This window comes from Pongo pygmaeus, chromosome 21 (genome assembly GCF_028885625.2).
Source record: "Pongo pygmaeus isolate AG05252 chromosome 21, NHGRI_mPonPyg2-v2.0_pri, whole genome shotgun sequence".
In the NCBI taxonomy this organism is placed as follows: domain Eukaryota; kingdom Metazoa; phylum Chordata; class Mammalia; order Primates; family Hominidae; genus Pongo; species Pongo pygmaeus.
This window is the reverse complement of record NC_072394.2, coordinates 40516389-40536444: the sequence shown is the minus strand read 5'-3', so window position 1 is coordinate 40536444 and position 20056 is coordinate 40516389. Positions and strand designations below refer to the sequence as shown.

At 43.9% G+C, this 20056-nt stretch overlaps 1 protein-coding gene across 2 annotated transcripts in view; it reads right to left on the bottom strand.

Moving 5' to 3' along the window:
- Positions 1–3666: 3666 nt before the first annotated feature.
- RPRD1B (regulation of nuclear pre-mRNA domain containing 1B) overlaps positions 3667–20056 on the bottom strand; it is a 60022-nt gene continuing 43632 nt past the window's right edge. For both annotated transcript variants that reach the window (XM_054467813.2, XM_063659054.1), the window contains one exon: positions 3667–6304. In XM_054467813.2, coding sequence (XP_054323788.1) covers positions 6155–6304 — 150 coding nt within the window. In that variant the 3' untranslated portion in view covers positions 3667–6154. The remainder of the gene's footprint in view (positions 6305–20056) is intronic.

Genomic DNA, 20056 nt, shown 5'->3' with positions numbered 1-20056 from the left:
ATACATAGGATTATGAATTCACAATTTAATGAACTGAGGTTGTGAAAATGAACTTTTTAAGTAACAAAAATGGAAAGGTGAACCAAGAATTAAAGGTCCTAAAATGAATCATATGTGTGTAACCACCATAGTACACAAGCAGGATTGGGGAACTGCAATTGCAAAGCAACTTTTGTCTCCTAATGTCCCTTGAAATCCAATTTGTGGGGCTAATGTATCCTGTAACTCTCAAAGAAAAAACCAGGCCTCCATAACTTCTCTAGTCATTTTTATTTAAAAAAATTCCTGTAGTCACACTGAAAGTATAAAAACAGTCTCATTTCAGAGATGTAAATGTGCAATCCTATGTTACAATCAAAATAGCCTATCATGTGAAGGTGACCTCTCTGGGTCTGCTGGGGGCGGGAGGCCAGCATCCGGGAAGGGAGGCCTCCCTTGTTTACCGTTTCTGACCCTTCCAGGGACACAGCAGTGGGAGTGAAGAAGCAGCAAGAGACAGTCCTTAAGGTGTGGTGGTGGTGACTGGGTGCTGCTGGGCAAAAGTTTAACAAAGCTTAAAAGCTTCCTTCCCCCATGGGCTCCTCAGATGCTCCTTGGAGTGGTTCCTCCCCTCCCTCCCCCCAGTCTCCCATCCTCATCTCCCATCACCTGGGGTCTCTTGGGGTGAGGGTTTCTCCCTGGCTCTTTGCTCTACTCCTTCCTCAGCACTGCGAGTCTGAAGTTCGCCTCCTTGAAACCCCGGGCCTCTTGCCCAGGCTCTATCACCCCAGGATGCAGGCCAGTTCTTCTACATGCATGCTCTGCCCTGACAAACTCTAGGAGTGGAGACTGCACCCAGCCTCTCCTTTGCTTCATCATCAAACACTTAGCCAGCACTGGCATCTCATCCTTTGGACTTTTCCAGGCAGGGGTCTGTTTAATCCACCAGATCAGGGACACATACTAAGCTCCATGGAGGCCCTTTCCCCTAGCCTGGAGACAAAGCGTAGGTGGCACCCACTGCTCCCACTAGGGAGATGCCAAACACACCAGTGGCCCTTTTCAAATAATTCTCACCCCAAATCTTCTTCCTTTACCTCTTAACTCCTGACTCTTTTCATAACCCTTAAGGTGGGTGAGGGGGGTTGAGGATGACAGGTTTTTGACCACTCTGTTGTAAATGCTGCAGATGGTCTAGCCATGTGGTCTCTATTGCTCCTTCCAGCAGACATCTATTTTAATCTTGTTACGTGTTTATAAATACCGGCATTCATTCTTTAACATAGTAACAGCCACCGAGTCCCTAATTTGTACCAAAGCACTAGGCCCTTTTTACAAACATCTCAGTTATTAACAAGTATGTTCGTAACTACTTTATTTCATAACTAAGAATTTGTATAGTGAGTATTTTAAAATCTATGGAGTACATTACTCAGGTACCGAGTTTATTAAGATTCTCAGTAGGAAGAAATATTCTGAAAACCTAGTCACAGGACTTCAGATCTGGAAAGACTTCAGAGGTTATGTAATCACCCCTACTCATTTCCTGTAAGAAGCAGCTGAGGTCCCCAAGGGCTGAGTGACTTGCCCAAGGTCATCACAGTGAGAGGAGATGAGAAGATATGAGTTATCACTCATCACAGCTGCCTCTTATTCATAAAAAATACTAGATAAATGGGTTCCTGCTAATTTTAATATTTATCAAACCAATGGTAGAAATGAATTTTTAATGCAAAATAACTATTTCAGAGTCTAAAAAAATTGAACACACTGGGCTTTCAACACTACATAAAGCTGTATGAATACCAACCTACTGTACAGGAGAATAATGGATTCTTAATTGAATCTGTGCCTCAGAGCGGAAGCATGACTTTTAAATGGAAAATCCTACAGAGGTAGCAGTGAGAGATAAGCTTTAGCCAGATCAATTATTCCAGGAGAAAGTAAAAGAGGAAACCATGCTAGCAAATGGCTTTTTCTTAAAGATCCCAAATAAACCAAACACGAATTTTGTGCAGTGAACTATTGCGTTTACCCCCATCTTCCCGGTCGTGGCACTGTCTCCTGTGTCCTTATCTTTACAGACTATGGTCTCCAGGGTTTCCTAGGTATACACAGCACAATGGTGATACTATTCATTTCTCTTAACAAATAGTACTGTGTGCCCAGGATATGCCATCCAGAGTTCTCAGACTTCAGTCCCGTATGCTTCTTACGCAGCACAACAATCATACACTTTTAGGGCTTGCAGCAAGCCTAGAAATAATTTAGTCCAATACTACATTTCGCAGATAAGAAAGCTGAGGCTGGCTGTGGTGGTTCATGCCTATAATCCTAGCACTTTGAGAGGTCAAGGCGGGAGGGCTGCTTGAGCCCAAGAATTCGAGACAAGCCTAGACAACATAGCGAGACCCTATTTCTAAAAAAAGTCAAGAAAAGAAAAAAATTGGCCAGGCATGGGTAGATGCCTGTAGTCCTAGCTACTTGAGAGGCTGAGGTAGGAGGATAGCTTGAGACAAGGAGATTGAGGCTGCAGTGAGCTAAGGTTGCACCAGCCTGGGCAAGAGTTAGATCCTGTCTCAAAAAGAAAAAAAAAAAGAAAGAAAAAACTGAGGCCCAGAGAGGAAAATACCTTGCCCAGGAAGGTGACACAGAGAGTTAATGGCTCTAGTCACAAAGGATAAGCATTTTGACAGATTCACGGACTCTTGGGTAGCTCCGTCTTCAGCTCTGAAGACCTCAAAGTCATTCTGTAGCCTGAAGTGCTAATTAAACCAGAAGAATCACGGACTTACTATTTATAGGGAGGAGTGAAGAAATTAGGCCATGAAATCTGGGGACACAGGAGATCTTGTCTCTTGAGATTCACATGTAACATCCAACTTTCATATTTTAACAGAACTTGGGTAATGCAGTCTCAATTTTCCTAATACTGGACTTATTTGGGTTGCAGTCTTGATGAACCACACCTACTACAAAGGTTTTTGCACCATAAGACAAACAGATAACCCCACTTCTGTCAGATGCTGCCATTACCCAGTGGACAGGTTTATGATCCTTCCAAACATATCACTTGCTTCAAAAGGACCTAATTCAAAACCATTTTTGTTATTTTGAGAGCTTTAACCAGCAATACACAGTCAATGTGCTTTCACTCCATGTACAAGTGAAAAGGACAAAGGAAAGCCATGACTGTTTTTAAGAGACACACCACTTGGGTTCGCAATTATCTCACATTTTTCGTCTTTTTACTGTTCAGCGTGGCTTTCCCTGTACTGCCAAAATCAAATCACTCTCAGGAGGCCTACTGGTGTGAACAAAGGCGCTAAAATCAAAGAACTTCCAAGTTTTAATCTGTCAGAGATTGGCTGTGAAGTATGGGGGAAGAGTCATTTAACCTCTCTCCATCAGTTCCCACTTCTGTACAATGAGGGTAAAACTATGGCGGCACCTCTCATGGGTACTGTGTGGATTGCCTAATTAAAGCTAATTAAGCCCCTGGAAAGAACCAGAAAACACTACGTAAGTACTGAGTATTTATGTGCCACTAACAGACACAAAAACTCCCAAGGGACAAGATTCTGTGCAGACAGCACATTCTCTATTGGTGATTACTAATCACCCACTGCTTACAAAGAAAGGCACTGTTTTCAGTAACAGGGTAGTTTAAAAACAAATCACACAATGTTGTTCAACAACACCATCTTTATTCAAAAATATATATCTATGAGACATTTCAGAATATACTGCTGCCGCCAATGACAGCCTATACTTCTAAATAGTCCTAAATTAATATACAAATTTAAGCTTTGAAAATATTCTTTAAGAAAAACAAACAAACAAAAACAAGGGAAGATTGAAGACTTTCTGAGGAATATGACCTAAAGGAAAGGTCCTTTGAGGCCTACAGATGCCCTAAGAAAGAAAAAACACAAAAACAAAAACCACCCACCCCACCCACCAAGTCACCTCATACATACAAGGAGGAAAGTTCATTTAAATTAAACAAATGAAGTAAGCACACTTTGGGAGGATGTGGACAGCAGAATTAAGATTTAAAAAACGAAAGCATTTCATCAAAACAAAAAACTAACTTCCTCACAGGAAGTCCACTAGTAACAGGTATTAAGAGGCCAACACATTCATTTACATAATTGCTACAGTTTCATTTCTTACTTTTGCTGTAATAATTATGCACCAATTGCTGGTCAGAGACTCAGTTGGATAAAACAGAGCAGTGGGCTAAATCCATTCTGTTATATTTTCATCTAGTTGATCAGAGCAAATATCTACGATCCTCTTTTGGCTGGATTGTGGCTGGTCAGATCTCACTTCCTTGGTGAAAGCATAGAGTGTCCAAGATGGGCCTGCTCCAAAACACGCTCATCTAGAAAGCAGCACACCACGGGGGGCGGGGGAGAGGTTGGGGAGTGCAGCAGCAGCAAAGATTACAATTTATCTTGCAATTTTAGTGATGTCACCTATGGCCTCTGGAAGAAAAACCTTATAGACTCATTAATTTAACAGTGACAGAACGACAGGCAGTGTCAATAAGCAAACAACACACAGTCTGAATTCAAATCTGAATAACAGCTCAAACACTACTAGGTTGTACACAGAGTTAAACTGAGTATCTGCTACGACTTTTCATTGTTCTCACTTCATGACAAGCAGGAGAGCTTCTGGAAGAGAAGCCCGTTATGCTTTATAAACATAGGTTATGTTTCAATGTGTTTAACATGTAAAATTACATGTAATTTTTGGTGATCCTGGAAATAGCAACACAAATTAATGGAGATTACAAAGCCCCCTCCACTGAATTCCTTTTTATATAGTTTGGGTTTCAGCCTCTGGTCTATAACTCCTATTACACTATTGGGGCAAATCGCTTTCTGCCCTTTCCAATGTCAAAAATAAGCCTGCCAAATTAGAATGATTTACAATTGGCAGGCTGAACCTTTACTATAAGCAAGATAAAAATTGTCTCTAACTACATTATATAGTCATAATGTCAGCTGACATGATAATAGAATTAAAACCCCCAATTAATATCCCCAACTCCCCGCTTCCCCTGCCCGAGACGAGCTATTCAATAACATCTGATGCAAGTACTCCCCGTCATGTGGGGACAAGGACCTGTGCAGTGGCGTGACATGACAGACGGACCTGCTCAGCGTCCTATTTGCAGTGATGTTCGAGTTTAGCCACCGTACTGTGGACATGCACCCAGACAGCGGATTAAACATTAGTGTGTACCTTACTCCCAGAAGAAAGGGTCCAAGAAACACCCACACAGTGCCCAAATGCAGCACACCTGTGTGTGGGGCCTTCATCTTTTGGAGCCCACCAATGCCTGCCACCCCTAACAACTGCCTTCGCACCCACCAGGGATCAAGGCATTCTGTTTTTCGGAACGTGCTCCGACAGTGGAGAAGTGCAGCATGGGAAGGTTGTATCTAGGAACTTGAAGCAAATAAATTACTTTTAATTCATGCTTGTGATCCCTGTTATTCTGTCTCTGAACTGTGCCTTTATGCTCCAGATTAGCTTTGAATCTTATTGCTAGATTCTCCAATCTGTTTATAAAATAAATGCACCTAATCTTCGTGCATCACTAGGAGAAGCAATGGAAAGGGAGGATCAGAGATTTGGCAAACTCTTTATGGCAACGCTACGACAGCTGTGCCTCCAACCTTTTGGGGCAGATGCAGCTGGGAAAGCCAACATCTCCAGGACAAGTGCCTTAGTGGAAGCCCACACCGAACCTGAACAAGCCCAGCTCAGAAAGGAGAAGCTGCTTTCATGACAAAATGCTGTCATGAGGGACAAGATTCTTTTGAAAGCTTCCAGAAGTACACATGATTTTCTTAACTTCTTGGGTATAAGGAGACAGTTAAGAATGGAAAACCAACAGGGGGGCATGAAAATATGAAGTGGGAGAAAAAGTCTGTAGTCTTTGCAAATATGAATATAAACCAGATTCCAGTCGCCACTGTTCTGAACTGTGCTCAAGATGAGAGGCTGAAGAGGAGAATCAGAGTCTGAGGTTCTTTCTTGAGGCTGGGGGGCTGGGCGGAAGAAGGGATAGAACCAGGGGCTAGAAGGTTATTTCCAACCATGACTTGCCCTCTTCTTTCTGCTGGTACAAACAGAAATCTGGGACACGACACCCATCCTAGTCAGTTGAAAACAGGTCCCCAGCAGAGGGCAGGGGGGCTAAGCCCCCTGTGACGTTGGGCAGCAGTGAGAGGTCTGGCAAGCTCTGAATATGGGATTTCAGTTCCTTGCGGACCTGGGTTACTCGCGCAAGCTTCTGTTTGTATTCCTAAGGAGATAAAGAGAAGACAATACCATTAAGTGTGCGTGCCGAGGGCATGGGCGCTGCTGGAGCCGGGCAGCTACTCTCATCCTCGTGTTCCTCCTTGTCCCCACCAGCCTGCCCACCCTGTTCAGCTATATCGCAAAGCTAGGGCTTCAAATGCTCAAAAGGCAAAACTTTCTATCAAAAAAGGAATGCAGAGTGCCATACTGGCAACAGTGAATTAAACGGTATTCAATTTAGGGCTTGAGATTTGGAAGTAGAAAGAAGTAACACTTGGTATTTGCATTCTCTTTTTGTTGGTTCTCAAGTTTCAAAATGCCTTATAAAATAAAATAGACACCTGAGCGTCACAATTTCTTTGCGGACTCCACCTAGACATGGCAAGAAAAAAAACACTGAAGTTATACTTCCTATGTTAAAGCTTGGAGATTAACCCAAATTTATCATGTTTTGCAAACAAGCACTATAGAAGCTCAAAATACCCCACTGCTACTCCCTGTGACCAGGGCCTCCTCATTCCATGACTGAGTCACTGCAGTAAGTCCCTGGTGAGGCCTCCTGACCCCTAGGGCTCCTAAAATGCCACTAGACTTCTCTCCCGAAAGCCCAGCTTTCATGAAACCACTCCCTTGAGAAAGTGAGGCACGGCACCCCACTAGCTCCATGATCTGGTCCTTCAGAGCACAGTTCAAGGTCTTGCAAAATCAGCCCCTGCCACGGTGTGTTTCTCACAACCTCCTAACCCTCTTTGTCTGTGTGGACCATTTTTTCAGGATTCCCCGCAAGCCTGGAGGGGGTCTCTCTCTTCTCCTAGCCCTAGCAAAGCCTGGCCTCCACTCCTCTGCTCCTTGGACTATCTGGACTCCACCTTTCTAGGAAAATCCTTGCTCTGCATCCAGGAGACGACTCCCCATCTCCTCCTGCTCCAGAGCTCTCCCTCACACAGGGTGTGTACCTGAGCCCCTAGCAAGCTGCTCTATGCTCTCTCCATACATGTGAGACTTCTATGTTCCTCTAGAATATGAATCCCCTAATGATAGGAATGGGGCATATTTTTTTTCTTTCCTCAGCTCTTGGAAAAAGGTACTCTTGATAAATCTGCCAAGATATATAGAAAACAACCCTAGGCCATGTGAAGTCTGGGGCTGTTGGCCCCCTTGGGGCTTAGTTTTTGTCCTCTCAGTGTCTCTGCAAGGGTAAGTAGGTCCCTGAGGCTGGGCCCCTGCTGACTTAGAAAGCCCTTCCTGCAGGAATGTAACAAGAAGCCCTGGGCTGAGATGCAGAGGCCTAGGCTTGGTCCTGGTTCTGCCTCTAACCTGCTGTGTGACCGTGGATGTGTTCCCTTCTTCCATATCTGAAAGTGAGGGAACTGGACCATAAAACTTCTTTTCAAGTTCTAAATTCCTTGATACCAGATCCCTGATGCACACCTGAAGAGGCAGAGAGTAGAAGCTAAAGAATGTCTGGGAAGAATAATGAGGCAGGAAAAAGGTCAAATGGAGAATACTTAGTTCAAGTTGTAAAGACAAAAGTCCAAGCAAGGAGTGAGAGGAGGGAACCAGGCATATCCTCTCCCCATTACTGCAGGCAATCAGTCTCCCACCCGCAATGAGAGCTCCTCACGCAGTCTACAAAGGAAGAGAAAAGGGTAGAGAGTGAGCTCTCCTAGCAGCCCGTTTCTTTCCTTTGTAAACTTACCACAACTAAAATTAAACAATGACTTACATAAATGATTAGCAATGACTCCCACATTTAACTAGTAAGCTCCTGGAGGCCAGGACCAGACCCATCTGCTTCCCCCAGCACCCACCAGGCTCCGCAGTGTCCAGCAAACAGTAGGCACCCAGCACATGTGCCGAATGAATGAGCCATATCTAAAACATAACATCAGGTAAAAGCATACCACATGAAGTAGCTCCTAAGACTCAGACTTTGGTTAACAGTCACCTTTCACGTTCCTGAAGTTGAAAACTATTTTCAAATTTGAGGATCTGAACCCCCTTTCTCCCACAAGTACTTTTCTTCTTTGGCTGTTTATACTTCAAGGGAAATTAATATAAAGGATGAAGGCAACTAATTCTCTATTTCTGGACATGGATTCATCTAATAAACTTCTCCTGAATGGAAGGTATAAAAAGGGTAAAATAGCAAAACAACTACAGAACACTGACTTCCTGCCCCCTGCCTGAATTCTCTGACCAAAGCTGACAAATCAAAGCCACCTCGACTCAGAACCAACCACTCTTGGCAACTAGGGAGCCCTTCAGTTGAAGGAGTCCCTCAAGAACAGTTTGAAAACCACCAAGTCTCTAGAAGCTGAGCTGGGATCAGAATCCAAGACTCCTTACTCTTGGGTTATCATCAGACCAACCTGGCAAGTTCATTGAAGTTAAAATGGAAGGCACTTTGATCTAGTTAGATACCACCTTAAGTTCAACTAACTCTCTCCTAGGCAATTTCTTAAAAATCCCAGTTGTGGCCAGGCGCGGTGGCTCATGCCTGTAATCCCAGCACTTTGGGAGGCCGAGGCAGGCAGATCACCTGAGGTCAGGAGTTCAAGACCAGCCTGGCCAACATGGTGAAACTCCATCTCTACTAAAAAATACAAAAGTTAGCTGGGCAGGGTGGTGGGTGCCTGTTAATCCCAGCTACTCAGGAGGCTGAGGCAGGAGAACTGCTTGAACCCGGGGGGGCAGAGGTTGCGGTGAGCTGAGATTGTGCCACTGCACTCCAGCCTGGGCAACAGAGCGAGATTCGGTGTCAAAAAAAAAACCCAAAAAAACCCCAAAAAACCAAACAATAGTTGTTTCTGTTTGGAAGGGGGTATAGGGTGGGGTACGGGGGATTCCATCATGCTTAGGCTGATATTATATTCTGGACATTACCGAAGAAACTCATTTAACTAAAAAGAAATGTGTTCCACTCTTCAGGCCACTCTGGAAGTGGACGGATCCTGCCCAGAGCTCTTGATGCCACTGGGTGACTCTTCTCGCAGGGACGCCTATTGTAAGAGCAGGCGTCGGAGGAAGGAATCACTAGAGAAAGAAAGAGGGAGAGTGAGACTGTCACTGAAAAGGATTAATAAACATCAAGGCTGGCCTGGGCATGGTGGCTCACACCTTTAATCCCAATGCTTTCAGAGGCTGAGGCAGACGGACTGCTTGAGGCCAGGAGTTTGAGACCAGCCTGGGAAACAGAGTGAGACCCTGTCTCCACAAAAAAATAAAAAACACAAAACACTGAGGCTGGTAAAAAGAAAAGATCTGTAGGCTAAGAGGTTTAAATGTATTGGCAAGGATAACTGGGTATATACTCTGAATAACCAAATACAGGTAGCAACTGCCTTTAAAACTGTTAAAACATGTACCTGCTTAACTGGGACAGTCAAATGACCCAGATTAATTTCCTGAAGAGAGGCAAGCAGGCTCGAATTCCTGGCAAGCTCTGATTAGGTTAAACTGAGGCTATAGTAGTTTTTATAGTCCACTAAATAGACTCAAGTAGTAACTACTGTGATTTTCCACTCCCCATCCCTGCTTTTAAAAATAGATTCAGGCTTTCCAAACAAACTCATCTGTAAACCTTGCCATGGACCAACAAAAGAAATTAACAGTGACTCCAGGCTAGACAAGGTGGTTCACGCCTGTAATCCCAACACTTTGGGAGGCTGAGGCAGGTGGATCACTTGTGCCCGAACATGGCAAAACCCCATCTCTACAAAAAATGCAAAATTAGCCAAGCGTGGTGGCACATGCCTATAGTTCCAGCTACTCAGGAGGCTGAGGTGGGAAGATTGCTTGAGCCCAGGAGGCAGAGACTGCAGTGAGCCAAGATCACACCACTGCACTCCAGCCTGGGTGAGAGTGAGACCCTGTCTCAAAAAAAAAAGACTGACTCCAAACAAAACTCCCCCAAATACAACTCCAGCCTTCACCTGCCTCCAAATTCTCCGGTTCTTAAGCTCTCTCAGTTGGGTCTTGCAGACCCTCACTAGCTGACTTTCCAGGTTATTCTCTTTGGGTCTGGAGAGATGAAGGAGAAAGGTCTCAGGAAAATCCAAGAATCTTGTGTCTCAACTTACCAGCCGGCCTTCTCACACAAGTGCAGTTCACGAGCTCTGCTGCCACAGGGCTCCTCAGCTACTCCTGCTCTCAGAAGAAATCCGGGCCTCTTTTCCATATCCCATAAAAACCAACTCCAACGTGATGAGACCCACTCAGATTCTTCCACCTCGTCTAAGTGTGCTGCATCCCATCATCTCTTTAGTACACCAAGTACCACTCAGGTAGAAAAATGATGTGCCCAGGTGGTCACATGCTTCTTGTTTCAGATACTTTATTCAGGACTATACTTTAGTCCTGTATGTAACACAGGACTAAACCTTTCATCGAACACCCACGCTCCCCTGCCTAGAACTGGAATTCAAGAGCTCCAGTCCTGTGCCATTTACAGCTGCAGGACGAGCCTGCTGCAGCGTTCTTGCCCATCAGTCTCCTCTCCCCACCAGTGCACTCTTCTCAACCACAGCGCACAAGGCTCTCTCCAGCACTCTCATCTTCAGAGGGTGCCTTTCCTCCACGACCAATCTTATGCAAGAGAAGACATGGCAAGCCCGAGAAGACATGGCAAGCCCAAGCAGTCTGGTTGCTATTCCTCTCCAGCGCATGCATTATTTATACTGAGAAGTGGGGGGCTGAGGTGGGCCTTCCATTCAGTGGCAAGTACCTACTGCGGCAACCCTGCCCTAGCCCAGAAGAGCCGTGGGGGGCCCCAAATAGGGAAGAATCATATCTGACTTGCTGCGGCAAACCTGTGTCAGGATCCTCAAGAAGGGGAGGTGGAGGAGGTGGCAGGCACCTTCGAGAAACTGCCTGGGTTTATTTGACTGCCAAGAAATGTTTACAATGTAGAGGGTAAGGCCCAATGTGTAGTTCTGAGATAAAGCCTAGGATTTATGCTCCTGGCAAAGCTTTGGAATCTTGCCTCACAGACTCTCTAAACTTGCAGGAGAAAATGTGTCTATAACATTTCCCTGCTTCCTGTGGATCCATCTGACACCGTGAACTCCACCCATCACGGAGCACCCAGACAATCTGCTGAAGAGAGCAGGGCTTACACATTCTTTGCCTTTTTTGGTTAGAGAAGTAAGCCAGACCTGACACACTGCAGATGAGCTCTGGGATAAGCGGGCTAGAAATGACAGGGGCTGGCATTGCAATGACCTTTCCACAGGAATTTCATTTTCAAAACAAACAAAACTATAAGCGTTTCCTCTAGCAACACATGTAAGAAACAATGATCAAAATGTAAACATTATTAAACCTATTTTCTTTCTTGCTAAGTAGACGACTCCTGGAAATCTCCATCATCTTGCCCTGTTGTGCTACAGGACATATGGTATATCAAAATCACCCACTGCTCGGCTACCCCCAATTAAGAGTCATAAAGGGTTATCGTGCACGAAGCAGTTTACGAAGGCCCCTGTTTTAAAGGTGACCTGCCACACTGAATTTAAGTCAAAGGACTGCTTCATAGTATGGAGGTTGAGAGAGCCAAGCCCAAAGGGGAAGCTGACCCACACCCCACCAATATTTAACACACCCGCCAAGCCCCCTCATCCTGCCAGGAGGCTTACCCCTTGCTACTAAGGCCACAGGAACTACACTTGAGAAGCACAGCCTCTTAAAACACAATTTCATTCACTCATTCATTTATGTTTTTGGAAAATACAATATATGAATATTTGGATTGAAAATAAGAGTGCCGTTTTAAAATTTTCTTCAAAGATCCAATGCGGGAACAAAAAACCATCACTGACCTACACCTCTCCCCCAGCCAGCTCCACGCTCCCATATGACCTAGTGGCAGCTGCAACATTTCAAAATGATACATTCTGGGGTGTCACAGCACGGCGGGAGCTGCTGAGTGAGACACTGGGGAAGACACAAAGAAGAGAAGAAATTGTGGCTCCAATCCCAATACTCGGGGCCTCTCAGCTCCACTATCAAAACCCATAATAAAGGTACACACAAAGTATTTCCCAAAAGGAAAAACGACAAAATGCCTATAACTGGAAGAATGTTCTTGGAGCAGTCCGGCCATCCACGGGAAACGAAATGGGAGCGGGCTTCTTAAACCTGAAATTGTACCACAAAGCATTTTCAGGGCATTGCTTTCTCCCCAGAGGCTCCTCTACACAAAAGGTGATAAGGGAGCTTCTACTGGCACAACAAAATCCCTGATCTCACAGGGACATGCGGAAGCAAGGGGAGAATGAAAAGTCAGTGTCTATACTAACTAAAAAAAAACTAAAAAAGGAAAATACACTTTAGGACTGGACAATTTTCAAGCCTTAATATAATCATAAAGCTAAATATTTTCCATTTAACAGATGCTCATAAAATGCTTTAAAAAGATACGGATTAATAAATGGACCTGGATCCTTCAAAAATCCATACATTTATGGAATTGGGTCCCTCACTACATAAAACCAGTAAAACCAAAATACTAAAGTATAAGACAAACTATTTAGTTTTTTTTAAAGTAAACCATCAAAAATGTATGCTTTGCACAAGTTAACAAAGACCCCACAAACTAGCTTCTTTAAGGACTATCTTAATGGAAAGCCAGGTTATTGATTTTTGTGCAGACAAACATCAAAGGTACAGACAAAGGTTTCTCATTTTAAGCCAAATACTGGTAGAGTCAAGCACTCCTGGACGACAGCTGAGAAACAAAGGGTAGAAAGGAAAAAGACAAACTAACAGACAAAATTTTTTTTTTTTGTGCTTGTGTATTTGGTTGTATCACATAAAATTCTTTTAAGCAATGTTTATTGTAATTTTTAGTGCTGGCAGATCTGCCCAGAGCAAGACAGTCTGTAGGTTACTTACTACACTGGAATACAGCTCTCTCTATAATAAAAAAAAATTTCAATTCCTTTCCATTAGCAAACAAACAATCAGGTTATGTTTCCTAGCACCTCCAAATGACTGGGAGTATATCACATCTTTTCTACTGGACGGAGACGGTTGTGGCAGAAGTCAGAAAATACAAGTTCAGGCCGGGCGTGGTGGCTCACGCCTGTAATCCCAGCACTTTGGGAGGCCGTGGGAGGCCGAGGCAGGCGGATCACGAGGTCAGGAGACCGAGACCATCCCGGCTAACACAGTGAAACCCCGTCTCTACTAAAAATACAAAAAATTAGCCAGGCGTGGTGGCGGGCGCCTGCAGTCCCAGCTGCTCAGGAGGCTGAGGCAGGAGAATGGTGTGAACCTGGGAAGCGGGGCTTGCACTGAGCTGAGATGGCGCCACTGCACTCCAGCCTGGGCTGGGGGACGGAGCAAGACTCCGTCTCAAAAACAAAAACAAAAACAAAACAAAACAACAACAAAAAAAGAAAATACAAGTTCAACCTCTATACACACAAACTAGAAAACCTAGAAGACATGGATAAATTCCTAGAAACACGGAATCTCCTGAGATTGAACCAGGAAGGAATTGAAACCCTGGACAGACCTATTAACGAGTTCCAAAACTGAATCAGTAATTTAAAAACCTACCAACCAGAAAAAGCCCTGGACCAGATGGATTCAGAGCCAAAATCTACCAGACATACAAAGAAGAGCTGGTACCAATCCTACTACTGAAAGTATTCCCAAAAAAATCAAGCAGGAGGGAGTCCCCCCTAACTCATTCCATGAAGCCAGCATCATTCTGATACCAAAACCTGGCAGACACAATGAAGAAAGAAAACTTCAGGCCAATATCTGTGATGAACACAGATGTAAAAATAAATGAAATACTAGCACATCAAATCCAGCAGCACATCAAAAAGCTAATCCACCATGATCAAGTAGGCTTTATTCGTCGAATCAAGGTTGGTTCAGCATATGCAAAACAACAAATGTGATCCATCACATAAACAGAACTAAAAACAAAAACCACATCATCATTTCAAATTTCAACAGACGCAGAAAAGGCTTTCGATACAATTCAACATCCCTTCATGTTGAGTCCTCAACAAACTAGGCATCGAAGGAACATACCTCAAAATAATAAGAGCCATCTATGACAAACCCACAGCAAACATCATACTCAACAGGCAAAAGCTGGAAGCATTTCCCTTGAGAGCCAGAATAAGACAAGGATGCCCACTCTTGCCACTCTCGTTCAACACAGTACTGGAAGTCCTAGCCAGAGCAATCAAGCAAGAGAAAGAAATAAAAGGCATCCAAATAGGAAGAGAGGACGTCAAACTATCTCTCGTTGCAGGCTATATGATTCCATAGCTAGAAAATCCCATAATATCTGCCCAAAGGCTCCTAGTTCTGATCACTTCAGCAAAGCTTCAGGACACAAAATCAATATACAAAAACCAGTAGCATTTCTATACACCAATAATGTCCAAGCTGAAAGCCCAATCAAGAACACAATTTCATTCACAACAGCCACAAAAAGAATAAAATACAGCTAATCAGGGAGGTGAAAAATCTCGACAACAAGAACTACAAAACACTGCTCAAAGAAGTCAGAGACAACATAAACAAATGGAAAAACATTCTATGCTCATGGATAGGAAAAATCAATATTGTTAAAATGGCCATACTACCCAAAGCAATGTACAGATTCAATGCTATTCCTATCAAACTACCAATGACATTCTTCACAGAATTAGGAAAAACTATTTTTGCATACACAGCATCTACTAACAAAAACAAAACAAAGAGAAAACAATATTCTAAAATTGATTCTGAGCCAATAAAAAGCCCAAATAGCCAAAGCAATCCTAAGCAAAAAGAACAAAGCCCAGGGCATCACATTACCCAACTTCAAACTATACTATAAGGCTACAGTAACTAAAACAGCATGGAAATGGTACAAAAACAGATACAAAGACCAATGGAACAGGGTAGAGAACTCAGAAATAAAGCTGTACACCGGCTGGGCACGGTGGCTCATGCCTGTAATTCCAGCACTTTGGGAGGCTGAGGCAGGTGGAGCACCTGAGGTAAGGAGTTTGAGACCAGGCTGGCCAACATGGGGAAACCCCATCTCTACTAAAAGTACAAAATAAGCCAGGCGTAGTGATGCACGCCTGTAATCCCAGCTACCCACGAGGCTGAGGCAGGAGAACTGCTCAAACCTGGGAGGCGGAGGTTGCAACGAGCCAAGATCGCGCCACTGCACTCCAGCCTGGGAGACAAAGAGAGACTCAAGACTCAAAAAAATAAATAAATAAAATAAATAAGTAAATAAATAAATAAATAAAGCTGTACACCTTCAAGAATCTGATCTTTGACAAAGCTGATGATAACAAGCAATGGGGAAAGTATTCCCTATTCAATAAATGGTGCTGGGATAGCTGGCTATCCATATGCAGAAGATTAAAACTGGACCCATTCCTTTTACCATATATAAAAACCAACTCAAAGTGGATCAAAGACTTAATGTAAAACCTCCAACTATAAAGACCCTAAGAGAAAACTGAGGAAATACCATGCCTGACACTGGCCCTGGCAAGGACTCCAAAAGTAACTGCAACAAAAACAAATTGACAAGTAGAATCTTATTAAACTAAAGAGCTTCTACACAGCAAAAGAAACTATCAACAGAGCAAAAAGACAACTTACAGAATGGGAGAAAATATTTGCAAACTATGCCACCATCAAAGGCCTAATATCCACAATCTATGAGGAACTTAAGTCAATAAGCAAGTAACAAAAAACTCCATTAAAAATAGGTAAAAGACATGAATTGACACTTTTCAAAAGAAGACATACATGCAGCCAACAAGCATATTTAAAAAGCTCAGTATCACTAATCATTGGAGAAATGCAAATCAAAACCACAATGAGATACCATCTCATACCAATCAGAATGGCTATTAAAGAGTCAAGAAATAACAGATGCTGGGGAGGTTGTGGGGAAAAAGGAACACTTATAAAGGGCTAGTGAGAAGGTATATTAGTTCAGCTACTGTGGAAAGCAGTCTGGAGATTTCTCAAAGAACTTAAAACGGAACAACCATTCAACCCAGCAATCCCAATACTGGGTATATAACCAAAGGAATATAAATTATTCTACCATAAAGACACATGCATGCCTAAGTTCATCACAGCACTATTCACAATAGCAAAGACGTGGAGTCAACCTAGATGCCCATCCACAGTAGACTGGATAAAGAAAATGAGTACATATATACCATGGAATACTATGCAGCCATAAAAAAGAATGAGATCACGTCCTCTGCAGCAACATGGATGAAGCAAACCAAATACCGCATGTTCTCACTTATAAGTTGGGAGCTAAACATTGAGAACACATGAACACAAAGAAGGGAAAAATAAGACACCCGGGACTACTTGAGGGTGGAGGATGGGAGGAGGGTGAGGACTGAAAAACTACCTATCAGGTACAATGCCAATTACCTGGATGACAAAATTATCTGTACACCAAATACCTGTGACACACAATGTACCCATGTTAACAAACCTGAACCCCCTGAATAAAATAAATAAAAGTTGGAAAGAAAAAAAAAAAAAAAAAAAGAAAATCCAGGTTCCTATCCTACACTTCCATGTGCCTAGGATATAACATGTGACAAACTCACTGGGCTCCTATATATGAGATGGGAATGAAAACAACGCCTATGGCATGGGGGAAGCTTGGGTGAGAACAGGCACTTGCTAAACTGTTCCATTTGAATCAACAGATCTGATGGAGAAAGAACACTCACCCCTCCCATATTCTATTATTTTATGAGCAATACTTAATCTTCCTGATTTATAATATGTCAAGAAAAGACATGCAGAGTTGAAGAAAAAGAATGATTAATGGGATACAAGATCCTTTCTCCCAGAAACCATTTGATTATATCCTTAAAATTTAGCACATTTACTAGAAGCTGCCTTGAGAAAAGGAAAGGATCTTCGACTGAGGGCACCTCTTTTTCCTTAAAGGTCTACCTGTAATACTGGAAAACAAAAAAATCCCAGAATTTTTAAACTTGGTGGTACCACAGTCCAGTCAGTCCACCAAGCTATAGGCTTAGTGAGAAGAAGTCCATCGAGCAACAACCCCACACTGGAAAGAGTCCCCATCAAAGGCAGACACTGACCTTGTCTAGAGATGAACCAAGTGACATCGGTACTTGCCACCCTGAGATCAGGACAGTGGGCCAAGTATCAGGAGTGGGTTGGACATGCCTGAGTGACAATACAGACAGAACTTTATGGTCTGGTAATCATCTACAAACAGATTGACAACCTATGTGGTGCTCTGAAGGAAAAAGCTAGGGAGCTAAGACAGTGTATGGGGCTGGGGGGTTGGGGTGGGGTCTGAGGAAAGATTGCCCTGAGAAAATACTGTTTGACATGAGATACAAATGGTGAACACAGGAATTAACTAGGTAAGGATAACTGATGGAAAGTAAACAAGGGGAAGGGTGTCTTGGGCAGAGAGTGGGAACAGCATATGTAAGGCCTGAGATCAAAGAAGGCCAAGTGCAGACAAAATGCCATGGGACACAACAAGAGATGTGGCTGAGGAAGTCAGCAGGGGCCAAGTCATGGGGTGTAGGAGGGGGCCAGGCCAGCAGTTGGGCCCATAGTCTTTTTTTTTTTTTTTTTGAGACAGCCTGCACTCTGTCACCCAGGCTGTGCAGTGGCACGATCATGGCTCATTGCAGCCTTGGCCTCCTGGGCTCAAGTGATCCTCCTGCCTTAGCTTCCCCAGTAGCTGGGCATGAACCACCATGCCCAGCTAATTTTTTAATTTTTGATAGAGACGGGGTTTTGCCATGTAGCTCAGGATGGTCTCAAACTCTTGGACTCAAGTGATCCGCCTGCCTCAGCCTCCCAAAGTGCTGGGATTACAGGCGTGATCCACCACACCTGGCCACTGGGCCCATATTCCAAGAACTAGGAATAATGAGAAGCTACTTAAATGTTTAAACAGGGGAATGACATGCTCAGAGCTGCATTCTGAACACATCATAGGGCTGCCATGTGAAGAATGGATTATAGGGCCTAAGAGCAGATGTAGATGATCAGTCATGAGGCTACTGCAAGGATCCGGGGGTAGAGATGATGACAGAGTGGACTAAGGTGATGGAAGTGGAGACAAAGACGCAGAGAAGGGAGGTAGATTCACGAAAAATTGAGAGGGAGCAAAAACCACACTGGCGTGGCACCTACTCAGCTATGGAAGATGGTGATGGGAGGTCAACCTGGCAGAGGCATAGCAGAGGAACTGAAGGAGAGGCTGCGACAAGGAGGCCAAAACAACAGATTTGGGAGCTGAAAAAAAAATCAGGAGAAACACTGGATGAGGCCTAGTGTCTGATTTTGATGGATGGCACTGCCACTCTCCAAGCCAAGGAAAGACAAGGAAAGGAGAGGTGAGAAGGAAGGAGACAGTCTGTCACAGCCATACTGTTTGAGGTGTCTGTGGAAATGAGATACATGAGTCTGAAGTACAAGGAAGGGGTCTGACCTAGAGATCTAGAGGTAGGCCATCAACGTCCAGTTGGTAACTGAAGCCAGCCTAAGTATAAAGCACTCAAGGAAAAGGTCCAGGCCTGGCGCAGTGGCTCATGTCTGTAATCCCAGCACTTTGGGAGGCTGAGGCGGGTGGATCTCCTGAGGTCATGAGTTCAAGACTCGCCTGGTCAACGTGGTGAAACCCCGTCTCTACTAAAAATACAAAAATTAGCCAGGCGTGGTGGCGGGTGCCTGTAATCTCAACTACTCAGGAGGCTGAGGCAGGAGAATTGCTTGAAGTCAGGAGGTAGGAGGTTGCAGTGAGTCCAGATCGCGCCATTGTACTACAGCCTGGGCAACAGTGAGACTCCATCTCAAAAAAAAAAAAAAAAAAAAAAAAGGCCCAGAATGAGAAAAGGCTAAAGGAATGGCAACATTTACAGTAAAAGCATGGAGAAAAGCTTATTGAAGGATGAAAAAGCAGAAGAACCAGCAGAGGGTGGTACACAGAAACCAGAAATGCAAACACATTGTAATACAGTAATATTAAATGCTGCAGACAGGGCCAAAAAGAGAAAGGGAGCCAAGAGGCAGAGACTAAGAAGTACCTTTTGGGTTTTGAGATTAGACCACTGGGGACAGGGGTGGGGGGAAGGGGGGAAATTCTGAAGACAGCCACTTGGGTGGAATGTAGACATGCATGCCAAGCTGCAACAGGCTGAGAAGCAGAGGCAGCAAGGGAAGTGGATATGGTGGCAGTTATAAAGGGAGGGTGGTGCAGAGGGTATGCTCATGTGCATGTGATGATTTCTTTTAAACACTGGAGAGACAAAGCATGCTACATGCTGAGGACCTTCAGCTAGTTTACTGGAGACTTCTCATGTGGACAGGAAAATAAATTGGCCCTAAAGGTCCCATGTGACGAGGGAAGGCGGAAGCTAACAACTTCACATTAGTTAAGGTGTTGGAATCTGTTGTCCCAGGAAGGTAAATTGTTACTTTATCAATGAAAAGCCACATCAAAGATAAAAGGCTGGGAGGACCACTGGCTTCAATGGAAAAAGCCAAAAAGAACCTGGAATATGCAAAGCAGATCATCATCACTGCACCATAATTGGGGTAAATGGTATCTTAAAGGGAACAATTCCTACTGAGTCTATGCCCCACAGAACAGACACACTGTGAGCAAAAGGAAAGGACTGGGAAAACGACATCATGAGTAAAAGTGGGATTTGTCCATTCATAATTACTGTCCAAACCCCAATAATTCTCA